This window comes from Pelodiscus sinensis, chromosome 8, assembly GCF_052426305.1.
Source record: "Pelodiscus sinensis isolate ZL-2025 chromosome 8, ASM5242630v1, whole genome shotgun sequence".
Taxonomy (NCBI): Eukaryota; Metazoa; Chordata; order Testudines; family Trionychidae; genus Pelodiscus; species Pelodiscus sinensis.
Window position 1 is genome coordinate 21,149,540 of NC_143059.1, and position 23,992 is coordinate 21,173,531.

The following is a 23,992-nucleotide window of genomic DNA, read 5'->3' on the forward strand; positions in this document are numbered from 1 at the left end:
AGTCCTCCAGGTATGAAGATTGAGATTTTTCATTGTTGCATTCATATGAAGGTCTTAAATTGACCTTGAACAGCACTAACTGTTATAAAATGTATTGAATAGAAATGCCTAGCTAGCTACAGTAGTAGTGCTTGACTTGCCCCTGCCCTCCAATGATGGGACACCCACCTGCAGCCTGCCATACGCCTGGAAAATCATAGAGCTGGAAAAGACCTCAGAAGGTCATCAAGTCCAGTCCTCTCCCCAAGGCAGGACCAATCCCAACTAAATCAATCCACCCAGACCCCTATCAAGATGAGACTTAAAAACCTCTAGGGATGGAGATTCCACCACCTCCCTAGGTAACCCATTCCAGTGCTTCACTACCCTCCTAGGCTGTGTCCAGACTCAGGGGTTTTTTCGGGAAAAGTAGCCTTTTTCCGAAAAAACTTCACCTGCGTCTAGACTGCAGCCGCGTTCTTTCGAAATTAAATCGAAAGAACGCGGCTTTTCTTTCGACGGCGGTAAACCTCATTTCACGAGGAAGAACGCCTTCTTTCGAAATTGCTTCTTTCAAAAGAAGGCGTTCTTGAATGTAAATAGGGCTTGTTCGAAAGAGAGCATCCAGACTCACTGGGTGCTTTCTTTCGAAAAAGCGGCTTGCTCTTTCGAAAGTTCCGCGTGCAGTCTAGACGCTCTCTTTCGAAAGAGGCTCTTTCGAAAGAGGCTTGCAGTCTAGACATAGCCCTAGGGAAATAGTTTTTCCTAATATCCAAGCTGGATCTCTCCCACTGTAACTTGAGACCATTGCTCCTTGTTCTGCCATCTATCACTACTGTGAACAGAATTTCTCTGTCCTCTTTAGAACCTCCCTTCAGGAAGTTGAAGGCTGCTATCAAATCCCCCCTCACTCTTCTCTTCTGCAGACTAAGCAAACCCAAATCCCTCAGCCTCTCTTCATAAGTCATATGCTCCAGCCCCCTAATCATTTTGGTTGCCCTCCGCTGGACTCTCTCCAATGCGTCCACATCCTTCCTGTATTTGGGGGCCCAGAAATGGACAGACTATTCCAGGGGAACGTGTAGACTATGCCTCTCTGTCAACAGAGAGATGTAGATTAGGCACGCTGAAATTGCTAATGAAGCAGGGATTTAATATCCTGTGCTTCATTAGCATAAACATGACCGCTGCTTTTTTCAAAACAGAGCTTTTTTTAAAAAAAGCAGTCTAGATGTGGATCTGTCAAAAATAAACCCTTTTTCGAAAGATCCTGTATTCCTCAAAAAATTAGGTTTACAGGATCTTTCAAAAAAGGGTTTATTTATCAAAAGCCTAGATTGCCTTTTTTTCCGAAAAAGCTCCATTTAAAAAAATAGCAGTGGCCATGTTTATGCTAATGAAGAACGGGATATTTAAATCCCTGCTTCATTAGCAATTTCAACATGCCTAATCTATATTTCTCCGTCGACAGAGAAGTATAGTCTAGGCACAGCCCAGATGTGGCCTCACCAGAGCCGAATAAAGAGGAATAATCACTTCTCTGGATCTGCTGGCAATGCTCCTCCTAATGAAACCTAATATGCCATTAGCCCTCTTGGTCACAAGGGCACACTGTTGACTTATATCCAGCTTCTCATCCACTGTGATCCCCAGGTCCTTTTCTGCAGAACTGCTACTTAGCCAGTCAGTTCCCAGTCTGTAGCAATGCTTGGGATTCTTCTGTCCCAAGTGCAGGATTCTGCACTTGTCCTTGTTGAACCTCATCAGATTTCTTTTGGCCCAATCCTTCAATTTGTCTAAGTCACTCTGGACCCTATCCCTGCCCTCCTTCTATCTACCTCTTCCCCTAGCTTAGTGTCATCTGCAAACTTGCTGAGGGTGCAACCCAGCCCCTCATCCAGGTCATTAATAAAGATGTTGAACAAAACTGGTCCTAGAACCGATCCTTGGGGCACTCCACTAGAAACCGACCGCCGACCTGACATCGAGCCATTGATCACTAACTGCCTGGCCCGATCTTCCAGCCAGCTTTCTATCCATCTTACCGTCCATTTATCTAATCCACATTCCCTTAACTTGCTGGCAAGAAGCGGGTTGCTATCGCCATATGGAAGCTTGCCACCCCAGACAGCTACTGCTCCGTGGGCAACCAGTTCGGCGTGGGGAAGTCCTCCGTAGGGGCCCTCCTCGTGGAGGTAAGACACTCTCAGGCTGCAGTCCCTGGAAGGGGGAAGTCCTGGAAAGGAGAACCCTAGGGAAAGGTGGGTGAGGGCGCTGGGGTGGACTGAGGATGGGAATGAAGCCCCGTCCCCAGGGGCTTGTGCCGTCCCACCCTCACACAGCCCTGCTGAGGAGCGGCCTCATAGGATGTGGCTCCTGGGGTGTTTGGGGAGGGGGTGGGCACCTCCCAAGGGCTCAGGCACTCCCTCTCATTCTCTGTTTTGCATGTTTATTTTTCTCCTTCTGCAGGTTGTGAGGGCCATCAACTCCATCCTGCTGTGCAGGATCATTCTCCTGGGAGACCTGGACTCAATCATTGCAGGATTTGTCACCCTGGGATTCCCTAACAGCAGGGGAGTGATTGATGGAATCCACATCCCAATCTGTGCACCAACTCATCGAGCTGCCCAGTACATCGACAGGAAGGCCTATTTCTTGATGGTGCTGCAGGCTCTGGTTGACCACCGTGGACAGTTTACTGACAGTTTTGTCAGATGCTCAGACAGAGTACACGATGCCTGCATTTTCAGAAACTGAAGCCTCTACGGAAAGCTGGAGTCTGGCACATTTTTCCCCCAGAGTGAATTTCATGTTGGAGACGTGCACATGCCACCGTGCATCATGAGGGATGCAGCCTACTGCCTAATGCCATGGCTTATGAAGCCATACACCAGCCACCTGCACCCCAGCAGGGACCAATTCAATGCCCACCTCAGCCAGGCCCGAATCCAGGTCGAGTGTGCCTTCGAGCGCCTCCAGGACTGGTTCAGGTGCCTCCTGACCTGCCTCGACGGAGGGGAGCACAACATCCCTGAGGTCACCTCGACATGTTGTGTCCTCCACAACACTGAGGAGAGGAATGAGAAGGTCTTCCTACCAGAGTGGGGGTCAGAGATTGGCCACGAAGGGAGGGGCTTTGATCAGCTGTGCACAGCTGCCATCTACCAGGCACATCAGGCAGGGGTGCACATCCAGGAGGCCTTGAGGGAGAGTTTCTTTCAAGAATCCCAGTAACTCTTCCCAGGGCCTCCCCACTAGGAGCCTGTGCCTTGCTCCACTATCCCTTTCCCCTTCCACTCTTCCCTTGACTCTCAATAAACACACCTCTTCCGATTTGAACAAAATGAACTTTGTTTTTTTTTTAATAAAATACACTGGGGAGCAGAGGGGTTGAGAACCTGGAGCAGGGAGGGAGGAGGGGGAATCAGGGATGGGAGAGGTATGTGGGGTGGCTGGAAGTGCCACCTTGGGTCTGGGGACCTCAGTGAACCTGGTATTTGTTGGGGCCTGGGACAACAGGGAAAGGCAGGAGGGTGGGCTGGAGTGGGATCAGGGATGGCACAGGGGGCAGAGAGAGGAGGCATAGGCATAGCAGAGGGAGGGGGCAGAGGCAATAGTTGGGGAGAGAGCAGAGGCATTGCTTGGGGGTCGGGGGGGAATGGGCATAGCAGAGGAGAGGGGGAGGGGGAATGGGCATAGCAGGGGGGCAGGAAGGTGGGAGGCAGGAACAGGGACAGCAGCCAGGTGTGCCATCATTTCCCGCGTGGTAGCACACATGTTGCCCTGTTGCACAAGCCGGTCCCACATGCGGCTCTGCCACTCAGAGTCCTCCTGGATCTTCTGTGCCAGGGTTTGCTGCATGTCATGCAGGAGTCACAGGACACCCACATGCTGCCTCAGGAGGTCCTCGTGAATCCTCATGCACTTGCGGCTCCCCCCAGGGTCGGGCAGCTGCCTCACCTGGCGTGGATTGCCCCACAGTGACAGTGGTCCAGCTGTGGAGAATAAAGAGGGAGAGGGGTCAGCCATCCATACAGACACTGCTCTGAGGCCATGCCCTCCTCTGTGAGCAGCGACCAACAGTCCTCGGGCCAGAGGACGGGGATGTCCTGGGAGCAAGGCCATATGTGTCCTGCACAACAGGCCCTGCCTCACAGAGACCCCGCAGTGCCCAGAGGACCATGCTTCCTGCTCCCTTCCCTCCTCCCCACAGACAAGCAGGCAAGGGAATTATCCAGGCACTGTGGGACCCCATGGGTAAGAGAGGGGCCTGAGTCAGTCTGGCCCTCCATGGATCTCATACACACACCTGTGCCTGGAAGCGCAGTCCGCGGGAGTGGGGGGTGTGTCTTGCATGGGTAGGCATGCCCAGATGCTATGTGCAGCACTCTGTCTGTATGGGGTCATGCATGCACGCGCCCTTGTGTCCAGCCTGCTTCCAGTACTCTTGCCAGCAAGTTAAGAAAGTGTGGATTGGATAAATGGTCTATACGATAGATAGAAAGCTGGCTAGATTGTTGGGCCCAATGGGTAGTGATCAATGACTCGATGTTTGGTCGGTGGTCAGTGTCAAGTCGAATGCCTCAAGGGTTGGTCCAGAGGCCAGTTTGTATAACACTTTAAAATTAATGACCTGGATGAGGGGATGGATTGCACCCTCAGCAAGTTGCAGATGACACTAAGCTAGGTGGAGAGGTACATACATTGGAGGGTAGGCATAGGATCCAGAGGTCCAGGTTAGATATTAAGAGGGGAGATCCAGGTTGACTATTAGGAAAAACTATTTTAGTAGCACTGGAATAAGTTCCCTAGGGAGGTGATGGAATCTCAATCCCTGGAGGTTTTTAAGTCCCACCTTGACAAAGCCCTGGCTGGGATGGTTTAGTTGGGGTTGGTCCTGCTTTGGGCAGGGGGCTGGACTCGATGATATCCTGAGGGCTCCTCCAGCCCTAGGATTCTATGACTCATGGAGATGTGCAAGCAAGACTCCCGTGCTATCTGCAGACACATTTACAAGCTGTTCTGGGCCCTTCATGCTGCACATCACACAATTGCTTTCACCTGTTTGTATTAAGAAAAAAAACTGTGGATGCCAGGGTCCAGAAGTGCACTCCCCAGGGTCGGTGCTTGACTAGGAAACATCCAGGAAGGAGTGGACTGGTTCCAGAACCATGAACAGATTTTGGCTCTCATTGATCACCAGCTAGCCATTCTCCTCCTTGTCTTCCTCCCCCTCCTAAACCACCACGTTCTGCTCCATGCTGACACCAAGAGTGTCTTGGCTGGACTCCATGTTCACACTTAGGAAGCTGGTCCCCAGCCCCCGAATAGCATCCAGCTGCTCATAGGAGCAGCAGCTGTGAATTGCTACACCAGACAGTGCATTAGCCTCCTTCACCTTGACTGCCTCAGTTCCTTGATTTTGACTCGGCACTGCTGGGTGTCCCTGGAATAGCCCTTAGCCCCCAGGCAGTTTACAATCTTTGGGTAAATGTCCACTTTCTGCTTGCTGGTTTAGAGCTCAGAGAGAAGGGCTCATCTCTCCATGCCTCAGTGAGGTCCAAAATCTCCTGGATGGTCTTCTGCACCCCTGGGAACTGGAGCCCATGGGAGCAGAAATATTAGAGTTCTTTGCAGTCTTGGAACTGGTCAAAGTCATGTCCACGTGTGCTGCTCACTCTGAATATGCTTGTAAGTCTGGCCACGTGGGAAATGAAATTCAGATTTTCCCAGAGCTTTTTCTGTTAACCTGGAGAGCAGTAGAGGAGCAAGTTCTGGCCAGATCGATCAGAGTAGGGAACTGTGGGATGCTGCCAGGAGGCCAATGGCCTCTACTTTCATCAGCTGTAAACTCGACCATGCAAGGCTGGGAATAGCATTACTCCTCATGAAATCAGGAGTAACTGACATCAACTTCAGCAGTCGCTTGATAGCGTAGAAAAATGGACCCTATGTGGCTAAATTCAGTGTAAACCCCTAGGCTGTGTCCAGACTGGCGAGTTTTTCCGCAAAAGCGCCTGCTTTTGCGGAAAAACTTACCAGCTGTCTACACTGGCCGCTTGAATTTCTGCAAGAACACTGACGATCTCATGTATGAAATCAGTGCTTCTTATGGAAATGCTATGCTGCTCCCATTCGGGCAAAAGTCCTTTTGCACAAAAGGGCCAGTGTAGACATCTCAGATTTGTTTTGCGCAAAAGCGCATCTAGATTGGCATGGATGCTTTTCCACAAAAAGTGCTTTTGCAGAAAAGCATCCGTGCCAATCTAGACACTCTTTTCCACAAGAGCTTTTAACAGAAAACTTTTCTGTTAAAAGCATTTGCGGAAAATCATCCCAATCGAGACGTAACCCTAGTGTAGACCAGGCCTTAGTAGCAGGTCCTGAGTCAAAGCAACTGTAGAAACCATTTCATATTTAGCTAGAAGCCATTCTGTATAACAATAGCCATTTCAGTTTCTTGTGTCTGCACGTATACTAGAGGGAGTGAACTGACCTTCACCGAGGTGGGGAGAGGCCAGAAGGATGCGCTGTTGGAATGTGTTAATGAACTATTTTGAGCTGAAGCTCGAACTCCCTCTAAACCTGTTTCTTTCTCCACTTATAATAATTCCTCTTTGAAGTTCACTTTGATTTCTTGCCCTGACGTCAGACTTGCTTGGTTAAGGGTATAAAATACTAGGATTAATTGTATTAGCCAGCCTCACTGGGCCTGGCTCTGCTGGAACCACGTTTGGCTCACTTTGCTTTTATTGGCCAATAAAACTGTCTGTTTAGCTGCGTAAACTGAGTGAACACAACAGTGCCAGATGGAATCAATGTTAGTTTTGAATAAACATGAAAAAGGCAAGGTGCACTATTTACATTTATCCTCTATCAAGATGTTCAAGGTATAAAATGCATTGCAAGGTCTAAGCCTGAATTTCCTCCAGTTCCTTTTTTGGGAGCTGATCTGAAGCACATGAGTATCTTTTCATTGTCCTCATGAATGACATTACATTTTTTTTCTCCTATCTTTGTAACAACTAAATAGGTAGAAATATTAGGAACTAATTATATTCAAGTAGCCCAATAACAGTTCTGTATAGGACAAGGCATAGTTTGAATGTTCTTAGTCGTGCACACAACAGCCACAATTCTAATGAAAGTGACTTACAAATCTTGGGTAGATTCTGAACTTCCCTTGTACTAGTATAAATTCAGAATAAGTCCATGGAGCTGGTATAAATTGCCATGGTTCCAATGGCATGTGGACTTTCAACTGTATACTCAACATCATTGTATGACTCCATGTAGAATTATAAAACTGGACTGATTAATAAGAGCTACCAAGTAATTGAAAAATTATGAGCCGCCATTTTTGCAGAAGAGGCTCTTGCACCAGAAGGAGCTGTCTACACTGCCCCTTCTTGCACAATAAAAACCCTCTTGTGCAGTGCCACTACGCCAATTATTTTCAGGAATAACAGCATTGCGCAAGAGAGTTTTTCTTGCGCCAGAAGGGGCAGTGTAGACTGCTCCTTCTGGCGCAAGAGCTTCTTCTGCAAAAATGGTGGCTCATTAGATATGCAAATGGGGCTCGGCGATATTCCACACTTAACGTCATTTGCATATTTCTCGCGCAAGAAGCCACGAGTATAGACATAGCCTAGGAATCCACAAGCCTCAACACCCTGTTACATAACAATTGAAATATCCACTTTATATCCAGAAGAGCACATTTAATCCTGCAGAACTCTTGCCTTAAGCACAAAAAATCTCTAAGGGTATGTCTACACTGCAAAGTTAATTCAAAATAACAGCTGTTATTTCGATTTAACTTTAATAGCGTCTATACATGCAAACCACTATTTTGAAATCAATTCAAAATAGCGGAGCACTTAATTCGAATTTGGTAAACCTCATTCTACAAGGAGTAACGCCAAATTCGAAATAGCTATTTCAAATTAAGTGCTGTGTAGACACTTAATTCAAAATAGGGGGCCTCCAGCCCTTCCCAGGGAGCCCTGGTGGCCACTCTGGGCACAACCAGAAAAACTCCTCTCCTCTCCCCCAGCCCCAGAGCCCTTAAAGGGGTAGACTCTGGCCAGACTGCACGTGCCAGATCCAAGCCTGCCAGCAGTCTCTGCCCCTGACCCAGTGGCCCCACAATGAGCTAGGCAGTCAGTGCCAGCCAGGGGTCGTAGATGCTGTGCTCCCTCCTGGACTAGTGAGGAGATCGTGGACCTCACCCCTGAGCACTGAGCTTCCCCTCCCCCTTCCTCCTCTTGCTTCCCCCTTCCAGGTCCCTCCTCCCAGTTTTCCCCTCCCCTCTCCCACCCTCTCTCCTCCCATCTCCCGCTTCCTTTCCCCAGTCTCCCCAAAGGTTCATTCCCCCACCCCACCCCGTCATTTTGTTAAATAAGCAGAGTTTCTATTTTTTGAAAAAAGTGTATTTTATTTGACATCAGGAAGGGGGGGCTAGGGAGGAGTAAGTGGAAAGACGTGACAGAGGAATGAGGCACAAGGCCCCAGTGGGGCAGACCACGGAGACTGTTAGTGCTCCTCAGGATGGAAGCTCTCCCACAGGGCCCCCTGGATACCGACTGCCCCCTAATGGACCTCCCGGATGGCAGCCTGCAGCAAGTGCAGCCAGACTGATGGCAACACGTCCACAAGATGCACCAGAGTGCCCAGGGGCAGCTCTGGCTCCTTGTGGCATAGTGTTGTCGTGTCCTGAGTGAGGGCAAGCAGAGACACAGAGACACAAATGCTTTGCTGTCCCTCATCGAAGTAGACAAGCAAGCAGGGAAACCTGAGAACTGTCTTTCCAGGGTAGGAGTAGGGTCCCTTTAAGTACAGGCCTCAGGCAGAAACCCTACCCATTAAGTCCTGACCTGGTGCCCTGCTGGAACTGGTTCCAGCCAGCCTTAACTCCATTTCAGAGTCCACTCAGTGTGGATGCACTATTTCAAAATAGCAAAACTGCATTTTGTGTGTAGATGCGTTAATTCAAATTAGCTTAATTAGAATTAACTATTTCGAACTAAGATAACTCAGATTAACGTTGTAGTGTAAACATAGCCTAATATATTTTCTAAAAGTAAATGCATAGAGGCACTCATAAAACTATTGCTCCTTAATTAATCTATTTCTTTGAAATCCGTAACATGGTACACATTAAGTTTGATTCTATTCTCAATTTATAACAATACTCAGCTGTTTCTATAGCAACTTTTATTCAGGTTTAAGAGTGACAAATCCTAAGATTCTGATTCTTGCTGACTTTGAGCCAACACACTTTTTAAAGGAAATCTGATGTATCAATAGATTTCTTACTGAAAATTTGTAAGTAATGTAAAAGAAATACAAGAGCTTTTCTATAGTCCATTTAAGATTATAGTTCTTCTTTCCCCTAGTATTTTAACTGTAATAAAACAGAAATTAAGCATTCTTTGGAATGATCTTTGGGATTTCTCTGTATCCAGGCTTCATGTAAAATTTCAGTACCTCTTTTTCTTTAAGCTGCTGACAATGTTCTTGTTACTGTTGGCTTTTTCCAAGCATACCAGCTGTTGCCAAAAAACATTTGGATTTCTTTTTTGTGGAGTAATTCCCAAGCCCTCCCTATGTAGTTCTCACAGTGCCTCATTAGCTGAAGAACTGAAAATACATTTTGTTTGTCTAAGGACAAATATGAATAAAGTCCATGTTCATTTCCATATCCTTCATGAGTATGTGTATAATGCCTAGTTAATGCACGATTCAAAACTTTCAATTAATGGCCATTGGAAATAAGTATGAGAAAATATTTAAAATGAGACAATAAGAACCCAACCCACCCCTTTACCTTCAGAGGGTCCCTTATGCTGTGTTGGCTATCTGACTGCAGGTCTCAAGCCCCCAAACCTGCTGTTCTGAAGCAAACACCTTATCACCTAGTCCACTCCAGAACACAGGCCTATGGCCCCCAAAAACCATATTAATGTTGACTGTTCTGTAGATCATCTTTCCAACTCCCAAAAAAGAGAGTCCATGGTTGAACATAAATTTCTTTAAAGTAATATCAGAGTAGGTCCAACAAAGAGGAGTTATTGGATTTGCTCTGGGCAGACTGATAGAAAAAAATATCACTTTCTTTCTGCCCCTTTATGGTAGACGACATTGTCTACATACAGGTGATCCAGTTAGTTCTCCTTGCAATGGAGAACAAGGAACACCCAAAGAGAAGACCTGGTTGGTGAGCAGAGAGAAGGAAAACAATGCCAGATGAATTCTGCCACTAAAAAAATAGAGTTCTGTTGGGTAAAATGCCAAGTTCTGAAGCCTAGAGAGTTGCCTTGTACTCTCCTCTCTGCCTCTCATTTGTCTGAATGTATCTGTTGTCTCAGGTCTTCAATTTAAATTGTAATCCCTTTGGAGCAGATTTCATTGTTTTGTCCTATGTGTGTATAGTACCATGGGATCCCAGTCAATGACTAGGACTCTTATTGATTTAAGAACATCAGAACGGCCATACTGGGTCAGACCAAAGGTCCATCTAGCCCAGTATTCTGTCTGCTGACAGTGGCCAGTGACAGGTGAACCAGAGGAGGTGGACTGAAGACAATGATCAAGCAATTTGTCTCCTGCCATCCTTCTCCAGCTTTTGACAAACAGAGGCCAGGAGCACCATTCCTTACCCCCTGGCTAATAGCTGTTTATGGACCTAACCTCCATGAATTTATCTAGCTCTTTTTTAAACTCTGTTAGGGTATGTCTACACTAGCTCATTAATTCGAGCTAGGTAGGCAAATGAGGCGACTGGAGTTGCAAATGAAGCCCGGGATTTTAATATGCTGGGCTTTATTTGCATGTTCCCGTCCGATTGCCATTTTGAAATTTCACTAGCCTGAACTCACTGCCACGTGGCTACACGTGACAGTGAAACGTTAATTCGAACTAAGTCCTTAGTTCGAATTAACTGTTACTCCTCGTTTCACAAACTAAGGACGAGGAGTAACAGTTAATTCAAACTAAGGACTTAGTTTGAATTAATGTTTCACTGCCTTGTGTAGCCGGACGGCAGTGAGTTTAGGCTAGTGAAATTTCAAAATGGCGACCGGACGGGAACATGCAAATAAAGCCTGGGATATTTAAATCCTGGGCTTCATTTGCAACTCCGGTCACCTCATTTTCCTACCTAGCTCAAATTAATGAGCTAATGTAGACATACCCTTAAAGTCCTAGCCTTCACAGCCTCCTCTGGCAAGGAGTTCCACAGATTGACTGTGTGCTGTGTGAAGAAGAACTTTCTTTTATTAGTTTTAAACCTACTACCCATTAATTTCATTGGTGTCTTCTAGTTCTTATTTTATGGGATCAAGTAAATAACTTCTTTATTCACCCTCTCCACACCACTCGTGATTTTATATACCCAGATCATATTCCCCCCTCAGTCTCCTCTTTTCTAAACTGAAAAGTACCATTCTCTTTATCCTTTCCTCATATGGGACCTGTTGCAAACTCCGAATCATTTTAGTTGCTCTTTTCTGAACATTTTCTAATGCCAAAATATCTTTTTTGAGGTGAGGAGACCACATCTGTACGCATATTCAAGATGTGGGCATAATATAGTTTTATGTAGGGGCAGTAAGATATTCTTCGTCTTATTTTCTATCCCTTTTTTAATAATTCCTAGCATCCTAATTGCTTGTTTGACTGCCATTGCACACTGCGTGGACGTTTTCAGAGAACTATCCATGATAACTCCAACATCTCTTTCCTGATTAGTTGTTCTTCAGTCCACTACTCTGGTCATTTGAAGAAGTTGTCTGTGCCCACGAAAGCTAATGATACCATCTACATGTTTTGTTAGTCTATAAAGTGCTACCAGACCATTTGTTGTTTTTTTCTAATAGATTAGTAAGACATGATTTCCCTTTACAGAAACCATGTTAACTTTTGCCCAACAAATTATGTTCTTCTACGTGTCTGACAATTTTATTCTTTACTATTGTTTCAACTAATTTTCCCGATACTGATATTAGACTTACCAGTCTGTAATTGCCAGGGTTGCCTCTAGAGGTGAATTCTTTGGAAGGGACCTCACAAGGAAGAAACCAGAAGCGAACACCATCTACTGGAAGGCATGGGATGCGTAGTCTTAGGGATGGGGGTTCCATGGCCACCACCCCCAAAAGAAAACAATGGGTGGTGGTGGTCAGGGACTCCCTCCTAAGAGGGACTGAACCATCCCTCTGCCGTCCTGACCTGGAATCTCGAGAGGTGTGCTGCTTACTGGGAGCTCGCATTCAGGATGTCACTGAGAGGCTTACAAAACTAATCAAACCTTCGGATCGCTACCCCTTCCTGCTTCTCCATGTAGGAACTAATGATATGGCCAAGAATGACCTTGAGTGGGTTACTGCAGATTATATAGCACTGGGAAGAAGGATCCAAGAATTCGGAGCGCAAGTGGTGTTCTCGTCCATCCTCCCTGTTGAAGGGAAAGGACTGGGCAGGGATCGTCGAATTGAGGACGTAAATGCGTGGTTGTGCAGATGGTGTCGCAGAGAGGGCTTTGGTTTTTTCGACCATGGGACTCTGTTCCGGGCACAAGGATTGTTAGGAAGAGATGGGATCCACCTAACGAAGAGGAAAGAGCATATTCACGGGAAGGCTTGCAAACCTAGTGAGGAGGGCTTTAAACTAGGTTCGTCAGGGGACAGTGACCAAAACCCTGAGGGGAGTGGGAAAGTCGGATACCGGGAAGAAATGCAGAGAGGAAGGAGCAAGAAAGGAGGACCCCTGTCTCACATGGAGAAGATAGGGCAATCAACTGGTTACCTGAAGTGTTTGTACACTAATGCGAGAAGCCTGGGCAACGAACAAGAAGAACTGGAGGCTCTGGCCCAGTCCAAGAAATATAACTTAATTGGGATAACAGAGACTTGGTGGGATGACTCACATGACTGGAGCGCTGTCATGGAAGGGTATAGACTATTCAGGAAGAACAGTCAGGGGAGAAAAGGAGGAGGAGTTGCGCTATATGTAAGAGAGCACTACGATTGCTCTGAACTCCAGTATAAAGAGGTAGAAAAACCTGTTGAGAGTCTAAGGGTTAAGTTTAAAGGAGCAAACAACAGCAGTGATATTGTGGTTGGTGTCTGCTACAGGCCACCGAATCAGGTGGATGAGGTAGATGAAGTTTTCTTTGGACAATTGAGCGAAGCTGCCAGACCGCAGGTCCTGGTTCTCTTGGGTGACTTCAATCACCCTGACATCTGTTGGGAAACCAATACGGCAGTACACAGGCAATCCAGGAAGTTTTTGGAGAATGTTGGGGATAACTTCTTGACACAAGTGCTGAAGGATCCGACCAGGGGTCATGTGCAGCTTGACCTGCTCACAAACAGGGAGGAACTAATAGGGGAAGTAGAGGTGGGTGACAACCTGGGAAGCAGTGATCATGAGATGGTAGATTTCAGGATCCTGACCAAAGGAAGGAAAGAGAGTAATAAAATAAACACCTTGGACTTCAGAAAAGCAAATTTTGACTCCCTCAGAGATCTGATGGGCAGAATCCCATGGGATGCTAACATGAAGGGGAAAGGAGTCCAGGACAGCTGGCAGTATTTTAAAGAAGCCTTATTGAAGGCACAGAAAGAAACCATCCCAATGCATAGCAAGGGAGACAAACATGGTAGGAGACTAGATTAGCTTTCAGGGGAAATCCTTGGTGAATTAAAGCACAAAAAAGAAGCTTACAAAAAGTGGAAACTTGGACAAATAACCAGGGAGGAGTTTAAATGTATAGCTCGAGAATGCCGGGGGTTTATCAGGAAGGCGAAAGCGCAAATGGAATTGCGACTGGCTAAGGATGTGAAGGATAACAAGAGAGGTTTCTACAGGCATGTTAACAAGAAGAAGGTGATCAGAGAGGGTGTGCAGCCCCTAATAGATGAAGGAGGTAACCCTGTGACAGATGATGTGGGGAAAGCTGAAGTACTCAATGCATTCTTTGCCTCTGTATTCACGGACAAGTTTGCCTCTGTATTCCTGGACTTCTGCGCTAAGTGATGCAAGATGGGATGAAGATGGACAGCCCTTGGTGGGTAAAGAACAGGTTAGGAACTATTTAGAAAAGCTAAACATACACAAATCCATGGGTCCGGACTTAATGCATCCGAGGGTACTGAGGGAGTTGGCAACTGTCATTGAGGAGCCTTTGGCCATTATCATTGAAAAGTCGTGGAGTTCGGGAGAAATCCTGGATGATTGGAAAAAGGCAAATGTAGTGCCCATCTTCAAAAAAGGGAAGAAGGACGATCCAGGGAACTATAGGCCGGTCAGTCTTACCTCGGTTTCTGGAAAAATCATGGAAGGGATCCTTAAGGAATCCATTTTGAGACACTTGGATGAGAGGAAAGTGATTAGGAATAGTCAGCATGGATTCTCAAAGGGCAAGTCATGACTGACCAATCTGATTAGCTTCTATGATGAGGTAACTGTCTCGGTGGACATGGGAAAGTCAGTGGATGTGATATACCTTGACTTTAGCAAGGCTTTTGATACAGTCTCCCACAATACTCTTGCCAGCAAGTTAAGGGAATGTGGATTGGATAAATCGATGGTAAGATGGATAGAAAGATGGCTAGAAGGCCGGGTCCAGTGGGTAGTGATCAACGGCTCGATGTCAGGATGGCGGTCGGTTTCTAGCAGAGTTCCCCAAGGTTCGGTTCTAGGACCGGTTTTGTTCAATATCTTTATTAATGACCTGGATGAGGGGATGAATTGCACCCTCAGCAATTTTGCAGATGACACTAAGCTAGGGGGAGAGGTAGATACGCTTGAGGGCAGAGATAGGGTCCAGAGTGACTTAGACCAATTGGAGGATTGGGCCACAAGAAATCTGATGAGGTTCAACAAGGACAAGTGTAGAGTCCTGCACTTGGAACGGAATAATCCCAAGCATAGTTACAAGCCGGGGACCAACCAGTTAAGTAGAAGTTCTGCAGAAAATGACCTGGGGGTTACAGTGGATGAGAAGCTGGATATGAGTCAAATTGTGCATTTGTAGCCAAGAAGGTTAATGGCATATTAGGTTGCATTAAGAGGAGCATTGCCAGCAGATCCAGAGATGTCATTATTCCCCTTTATTTGGCATTGGTGAGGCCACATCTGAAGTATTGTGTCCAGTTCTGGGCCCTCCACTACAAAAAGGATGTGGACGCATTGGAGAGGGTCCAGCGGAGGGCAACCAAAATGATTAGGGGTCTGGAGCATATGACCTATGAGGAGAGGCTGAGGGAGTTGGGTCTGTTTAGTCTGGAGAAGCAGAGAGTGAGTGGGGATATGATAGCAGCCTTCAACTTCCTGAAGGGAGGTTCCAAAGAGGATGGAGAGAGGCTGTTCTCAGTAGTGACAGATGGCAGAACAAGGAGCAGTGGTCTCAAGTTATGGTGGGAGAGGCCTAGTTTGGATATTAGGAAAAACTATTTCACTAGGAGGGTAGTGAAGCACTGGAATGGGTTACCTAGGGAAGTAGTGGAGTCTCCATCCCTGGAGGTGTTTAAGTCCCGGCTTGACAAAGCCCTGGCCGGGTTGATTTAGATTGGATTGGTCCTGCCTAGAGCAGGGGGCTGGACTTGACGACCTTCTGGGGTCTCTTCCAGTTCTATGATTCTATGATAAGGGAATGGTTTGAGAACATGATCTTGGTAACTAATTGACCATTAATTATCAGTGGGAAATAGGTCAATGGAGGGATGATAGGAGTTACTATAGAGAACTTTCTGGGTGTCTGGCTGGTGAGTCTTGCCCACATGTTCAGGGTTTAGCTGATCGCCATATTTGGGGTCGGGAAGGAATTTTTCTCCAGGGTAGATTGGCAGAGACCCTGGAGGTTTTTCGCCTTCCTCTGTAGCATGGGGCACAGATCACTGCTGGAGGATTCTCTGCATCTTGGGGCCTTCAAAGTATTTGAAGGCTTCAATATCTGAGACATAGGTGAGAGGATTATTCTAAGAGGGGTGGGTGAGATTCAGTGGCCTGCACTGTGCAGGGGGTCAGACTAGATGATCATAATGGTCCCTTCTGACCTTAAAGTCTATGAGTCTATGAGTATGAGTCTAGAGCCCTTTCTAAAGATTGGCATTATGTTATCTGTCTTCCAGTCCTTAGGTGCAGAAGCTGATTCAAAGGGTAGGTTACAAACCACAGTTAATAGTTCCACAATTTCACATTTGAGTTCTTTCAGAACCCTTGTGTGAATGCCACCTGGTCCTGGTGATTTGTTACTGTTAATTTTTTCAATTTGTTCCAAACCTCCTCTAACGACACTTCAGTCCAGGACAGCTCCTCATATTCATCACTCACCAAAGGATGGTGCAGGTTTGAGAATCTCCCTAACATCGTCAGCTGTGAAGACTGAAGCAAAGAAATCATTTCGTTTCTCCACAATGGCTTAATCATCCTCAATTGCTCCTTTTATATCTCGATCATCCAAGGGCCCCACTGTTTTTTTGGCAGGCTTCCTACTTCTAATGTACTTAAAAAAAAAATTTTGCTATTACTTTTTGAGTTTTTGGCTAGCTGTTCCTCAAAATCTTCTTTGGCTTTTCTTATTACATTTTTACACTTAATTTGGCTTTGTTTATGTTCCTTTCCATATACCCCACTAGGACTGGACTTCCACTTTTTAAAAGATGCCTTTTTATCCCTCCCTGCTTCTTTTACATGGTCATTAAGCCATGGTTGCTCTTTTTTAGGTCTCTTACTATGTTTTTTTTATTTGGGGTATACATTTATGTTGGGCTTCTATTATGGGGTCTTTGAAAAGTCTCCATGCAGCTTGCAGGGATTTTACTCTAGTCACTGTACCTTTAAATTTCTGTTTAACTAACCTCCTCATTTTTGCGTAATTCCCCTTTTTGAAATTAAATGCCAGAGTGTTGGACTGCCGAGGTGTTCTTCCCACCACAGGAATGTTAAATGTTATTATATTATGGTCACTATTCCCAAGCGGTCCTGTAACAGTTACGTCCTGGACCAGATCCCGCACTCCACTCAGTACTAAATCGAGAATTGCCTCTCCCCTTGTGGACTCCGGTACCAGCTGCTCCAAGAAGCAGTCATTTAAGGCATTGAGAAATTTTCTCTCTGCATCTCGTCCTGAAGTGACATGTACCCAGTCAACATGGGGATAATTGAAATCCCCCATTATTATTGAGTTTTTTTATTTTGGTAGCCTCTCTAATTTCCCTTAGCATTTCAATATCACTATCACTGTTCTAGTCAGGTAGTCGATATTATATCCCTAGTGCTATATTCTTATTAGAGCATGGAATTACTATCCATAGTGATTCTATGGAACATGTTGATTCATTTAAGATTTTTACTTCCTTTGAGTCTACATTATCTTTCACATATAGTGCCACTCCGCCACCCGCATAACCTGTTCTGTCCTTCCGATATATTTTATATCCCCGTCTGATTGTGTCCCACTGATTGTCCCCATTCCACCAGGTTTCTGTTATGCCTATTATGTCAATCTCCTCCTTTAATACAAGGTACTCTAGTTCATCCATTTTATAATTTAGACTTCTAGCATTTTTGTAGAAGCACTTTAAAAACTTGTCACAGTTTATTTGTCTGCCCTTCCTTGATGTATTAGATTCTCATATGTGTGATTGTTTGTCTGATCTGGCTCATACTTTATCATCTCCCCTCCTCTCTTTCTGACTAAAACCTAGAGAATTTCCATCAATGGACTCTCTGCTAAGAGAAGTCTTCGTCCAATCCACGTGCTCCTCCGCACCAATAGGCTTTCCCCAATCTCTTAGTTTAAAAACTGCTCTATAACCTTTTTAATGTTTAGTGCCAGCAGTCTGGATCCACCTCGGTTTAGAGGGAGCCCATCCTTCCTATATAGGATCCCCCTCTCCCAAAAGTGTCCCCAGTTCCTAATAAATCTAAACCCGTCCTACCTACACCATCGTCTCATCCACGCATTGAGACTCTGAAGTTCTGCCTGTCTACCAGGACCTGCGTGTGACTCATCTAAGGGTATGTCTACACTGCCACCCTAGTTCGAACTAGGGTGGCTAATGTAGGTATTCTAACTTGCAAATGAAGCCCAGGATTTAAATATCCTGGGCTTCATTTGCATGTTCCCGGGCACTGCCATTTTTAAATGCCCCGGAGTTTGAACAACCTGCCTGCAGCTACACGCGGCATGGACTAGGTAGTTCGAATTAAAGCTCCTAATTCGAACTACCGTTATGACTCCTGCAAGAAGTTCAAACTAGGGTGGCAGTGTAGACATACCCTAGGAACCACCCACACCCTCTACCAATCAGAGCATACCACTTCCCTGGAAGTCCCATCACTACACAAAAGAGACCATCTTGTTCCAAGAAAGTGTGTTTTAGAAATCGTGGAAATGCTGAGAGGAAACATGGATACCTCCAGCACCCCGTCAGAACTTTGGACTTTGTTTTAGTGCTGAGGGCCTTGGACCTCACAAGGAGAAAACTTTACATCAGTGACAGTTCCAAGGAGGAGGGAGAAGCCATGGGGAGCCTTCTGGCCCAGCCACTGATGGATACAACAGAATCTGAACCCCAAACCCAACTGCTCACGAGGCAGCCTGATGAGATAGACCAGTGTTTCTCAGCCTTTTTTTTATAAAGTACCCCTTTTAAAAAAAACCAAAACAGAAATACTGGACATGTGAAATGCCGGACATGTGGGGACAATTTTCCTTTGCTGCATCTGGCGGGGGCAGGGGAGTGAGGAGTGCGGTAGAGTCGTAATGAAGGGGACAGGAGGGGGCACTTGCCAGGCACCACACTTGGGCTATGTCTACACTGGTGGCCTCTTGCACAAGAACATCTTGCACAAGAGTTCTGGTGCAAGAAGTCTTGGGCAAGAAAACATCCACACTGCCATGTGCGAGCTGTGCTTTTGCGCAAGAGCTCCCATGGCAGTGTGGACGCTCTCTTGCACAAGAAAGCTCTTATGGCCATTTTAGCCATAAGGCTTTCTTGCTCAAGTAATACCTGCCGAGTGTCCACACTGCCCTCTTGCACAAGAGCACCTGCTCAAGAAAGCTTACACCTGATAAAAAAGAGCGTAACTCTTGTGCAAGGAGCCCTCTCTTATCACGCCATACTGTAAATTTCCTTGCGCAAGAGTGGGCAGGCAGTCTCTATGCTCTGCAGATTCTTGCGCAAGAAAGGCTGTACTTGCACAAGAAGCCGTGAGTGTAGACGTAGCCTAGGAGAGCACCCGGGCTGGGGTGGGAGCGGAGCACATGCTTCTCTGGCCCACGTTACCAGCAGAGAGCCAGGAGCTGGCCATGTGATGCCTCCCTTAACACCAGCTGTGGCCAACCCGTGGCTCTTGCCCCCCAAAAGTGCAGCTTGCAAAGCCATTCCTGCCCCCCCAAAACCACCCTCGCCGGCTCCCCCCTTGACCCCTAGCTTCCCTGTGCTTACTGGGTGGAGATGTGGGGTTTTAAAAATGGTGCCCAAGATCTCGGCCATCTTAAAGGGGCAGCCTTCTTTAAAAAAAATATTTTTTCTGCTTAACAACTTTGGTCTCCTCCTTTTTTCCCCCACTCTACAGAATTTTTTCCTGGTGTGTTTTTTTTGGGGGGGGGTGTTCGGTATTTTTTTGTTAAACCATCTGGCAACCCTATGCCTGAAGTTCTAGCAAAGCCATCTTGCTTTTTCTTCTACTTATGAAAGCTTCTAGTCAGGGAACAGGAACACTACCACCACACAGCATAAATAATGAAAGCAAAGATGTTATGCACCATTCACAGGCTGAATCATGTTAGCACAACAGGCCAGATTTTCAAAAGCATTTAAGTGGCCAAGGTTGCAGATAGGCACTCTTGAAAGTCCCATGGGCCCCTAAATACCTTTGAAAATCTGGCCCAGAGATTTTGACAATTTGGAATGAAAAATTTGTGAAACTCAATCTTGTGTGTCAATTATCCATTGATAAGTTAGCTAATATCATTGCATCAGTTTTCCCTGCAGGAATGGGACCTTGTTTTCTCATTAAGCCTAGAACACTGGGGGGTTTTCAGGTTGCCAGCCCTCACAGTAGCGTTACATTATTTGGTGGTTTTCATAAAGCCCCAGCTCCTCAATTCATATGATTACGTTAGAATCTTGGCTTTCATATTTAAAAAGAAATAAAAGAAAATATCCAGCCCTTGTGGTTTTTGAGACTAGAAAATATGACTTGAGTGCACTCTAAAGGCTCAAACTAGAAGACAAACAAAAATGAGTCAAAAAATATTTTAACTCATTTTTTTAGGTCTAACCATAGTTTTGAATGCTTAGATTTGGCAATACTGCAAACTATAGACCTTGTCCTCCTTGAGGAACTACAGCCCATCTCCTACAGGCTGTGGGGGAGGGGGGAAGGAGGGAGAGGAGTACTATTAGATCTAAAATTATCTCTCTAGCAGGGCCTGATCCTGTGTCCTTTGAAGTCAGGGGCAAACTCGCATTGGACTTCGAATGATGCAGGAACAAACCCTTAGTTCATTAGTTTAAATTGGAGGACAATGAAATGAGAATCATCTTCACTTAAACATACTGGCTACGTCTAGACTGGCCCCTTCTCCGGAAGAGGCATGCAAAGCAGGCAAGTCAGAATAGGGAAATCCGTGGGGCATTTAAATATCCCCCGCGGGATTTAAATAAACATGGCTGCCGCTTTTTTCCCGGCTTGGGGAAAAGCTGGAAAAAAGTGTCTAGACTGGCGCGATCCTCCGGAATAAGAGTAGGAATAAGAGATACTCCGGAAAAGGGCTTTATTCTGGAGGATCGTGCCAGTCTAGACGCCAGTCTAGACGCTCTTTTCCGGCTTTTCCCCAAGCCAGAAAAAAAGCAGCGGCCTTGTTTATTTAAATCCCACGGGGGATATTTAAATGCCCCGCAGATTTCCCTATTCTGACTTGCCTGCTTTGCATGCCTCTTCCGGAGAAGGGGCCAGTCTAGACGTAGCCAGTATGTTTCTCTTCACCAAGGGTGTGTCTAGACTATCTAGTTTTGTCGACAAAAGTGGACTTTTGTCGACAAAACTATACCAGCATCTACACTACCGCTGAGTTCTGTCGACATAACATCGACAGAACTCAGCAGTTTTGTCGACGCTGGTATACCTGATTTTACGAGGCATAACACCTTCTGTCGACAGAACTCTGTCGACAGAAGGTGTTATTGCCTGTAACACTGCGTCCAGACTACGGAGTTCTGTGGACAAAGCAGCTTGCTTTGTCAACAGAACTCAATGTGTCTGGACGCTCTTTGTCGACGGAAGTTTTGTCGACAGTATCTGTCGACAAAACTTCCGTCGACAAAACGCGGTAGTCTAGACGTACCCTAAGAGAACCCGCATGACATAATGGACAGAGAAGGAGCTGATGCTCATTACAGCATAAGCTTACTGTAGTTACCAGGGTAGTCAGTAGTAATGCATGTCATTTAATGAAGCAATGTCAATTTACTCCACATGAGGAGCTGCTCTGATCAGCACCCCTTTAAGTAAACAAAAACAAACAAACACACAATCTAGTTATGCTATTCTGATTACATAAAAGATTTTTACATTTGACATTTTCCGAACAGAGCAATGCATCACCAGTGTTGCAATTTGTACAGATGATCTTAAATTGACCAAAAAGGGAGATTTAGCAGATATAAAATATAGTATGGGGTGAATGTATACATCCTGTCAGACTATTAATTTAGTCATATCTGCCAAGCTATGGTTAACAGACAATTTATGAAACTCAGAATGCAATTAAAGTCTCAGGGGCACAGCTGGAGGCTGTGGCAGTTTCCATAGCAACCCAAAGGCTCAGAACTAGTAACAGGAGAATAACTTAAAGGCAAGATAAGTACATAAATACAGCTTTCATCTACCATTTTCTCTACTTCCAAACATGCAACATACTGTAGAATTAAAAACAAAGGACTTAATATAGAAATGCAATCAGAATATCTTTCTGATGTTTTATTTGTCATTTTCTAGAGTGACAATAACCATTCGCAACATGCTATTTTTAAAATAAAATTGTGACTTAATTCTACAATGAGCACCCTTACCTAAAATTCATTCATTCGTTAATCTAAAATGGAGAAAGCAGAACTTCAAATTCTGCAGGAAAAGATTAGAAGAAAGCTCTAAAATATGACATGCATAATGAAAAGGGTTTGCTCATGTCAACATGTCATGTGCTTATGCAAAAACTCTCGACACATTGTTCTAGATTATAATTTCAGACACCTTAAATGTCTCAAGAAGGGCAAGGGCAGAAGAAAGGACAATTTCTTTAATAACTAGATATTTTTATGCTTTTTAAATGCCTTGTTTGAAACCTCATCCAATCTTGCTTGTGTCACTCAAAAAACTTTTTTTTAAAACAACTGGTGATATGACAGCCATTCTTAAACACTCTCTCTTTATACAGAAACATAATCTCTCTGTTTTTATCAGACAAGTTTGTTTTTAACCTTCTGGAGATAAACAATATCCAGGTGAAATGTTGTTAATGCACCAGGATCACAGGGCAGGACTCACTGCTGCGACACCTCCTGCTGCAAGCTCCAGGGAATTAGCTCTTTTGTCAGAACAGCGCCTCCTTCTGGCTGGTGTCTCCCCCATCCTCGCTCCTGCTCCAGATTCTCAACACTCTCCAATCACAGCATCTTCTTCAGGACACTGCCCTCTGGCAGTGCCCACAACAGTGGTCTCTTGCCCCCTTCCGGGGGTTTAAGCAATTTTCATTCTCACCCAAAGACTAGCCCCTCTGCCTCAGGGGCAAGCACTATTTGTATTGGCTACTATTCTTGGTAGCAAGGTGAGGTAAAAAGGGAAAGGTGGGGACCTAGCCTGGCCCTCCCCCCACTATTCTGGGTCCCAGTCTAGGACACTTCTGACAGCAGCCTTATCCTGCCTCCCTCTACTCCTCTTTGCTATCTCTTGTTCCCTGGGCCATTTCCCCTGTGACTCCCGCACCTTCTTGGCCCTTGGTCAAGGCCTGCAGCAGGAATCATGCTGAAGCCCATGTCTCTAGCTCCCCTGAGCTTGCCCAGCTCTGCTTTCCCTCTCCAAAGTGCTTCTTGGGGAACCAGTCCTGCACCTTCCCTGGTCAGGACCCAACGGCTTCCCCTCTGCTGGGCAGCTCCTTATATACAGGGCTGCCACAGCAAGCTGCACCCTGGGTTGGCACCTTAAAAGCCCCTACCTCATTACCCAGGGCTCTGCACAGGCTCCCTCCTGCCAACTTTAACCCCTTCCAGCTGTGCAGGGCAGATGTCCTACCACAACATCCTCCACCTTGTCAATCTACGCTAGTTTGCATATCACTAGATCTGCATCCAAGGACAAAAATAAAAATACCACAGCCTTTCAGACAATCAATGTCTTTGATAAGTAACTGAGGAGGATATTATCATGCAGTCCTAATAAAATCTTTCTGGAGCTGTTCCAAAAACCACGTAAGACAATTGGAATCTTTCCACCAACTACAATATTCTCTGTATCATGCCATTTACAGGTAACTATCACTTTCTGACTTGATTCTGTCTGCAAATCTTTTAAACTTATACCTAGTAGAATTATTTTTGCTTGTAGTTTAAAATAATATATGGAAGAATAATAATTACTTTCATACTCTTTATTAGAGTGGTAACAGATGTCTGCATGTATCAGAAATCAGTTTGTAGTTTGGAGCTCTTGATTGTGATTCTATAGCTCTTCTCACAATTAGCTACAATGAAGTGCAACATTTCTGGCAGCTGTTTTTGAGAAAATATTCCTCAGTTTCTTGGTCCAAACTAGATTAAACAATCTAAAATAAGCAATTAATTGATATAAGCCATTTACTGTTTTATCAAGAATGTTCTTTCACATACTTACTTTCTGAAAGGGCAACTGCCTCTAAATTTTAGACTATTTTTCTCCTACATGGTCATGGTTTTTGTAGCAGTAAAAGCCTTGATCCTTTATCAGGTGAATTTGTGCA

The 23,992-nt window shown here is 45.4% G+C and overlaps 1 protein-coding gene across 1 annotated transcript in view; it reads right to left on the bottom strand.

The window, feature by feature from the left end:
* Positions 1-1,444: 1,444 nt before the first annotated feature.
* Positions 1,445-23,992, bottom strand: part of LOC112544213 (rho GTPase-activating protein 1-like) — a 40,395-nt gene continuing 17,847 nt past the window's right edge. Inside the window, exon 3 of the mRNA XM_025179994.3 lies at positions 1,445-3,974. Coding sequence (XP_025035779.2) covers positions 3,936-3,974 — 39 coding nt within the window. The 3' untranslated portion in view covers positions 1,445-3,935. The remainder of the gene's footprint in view (positions 3,975-23,992) is intronic.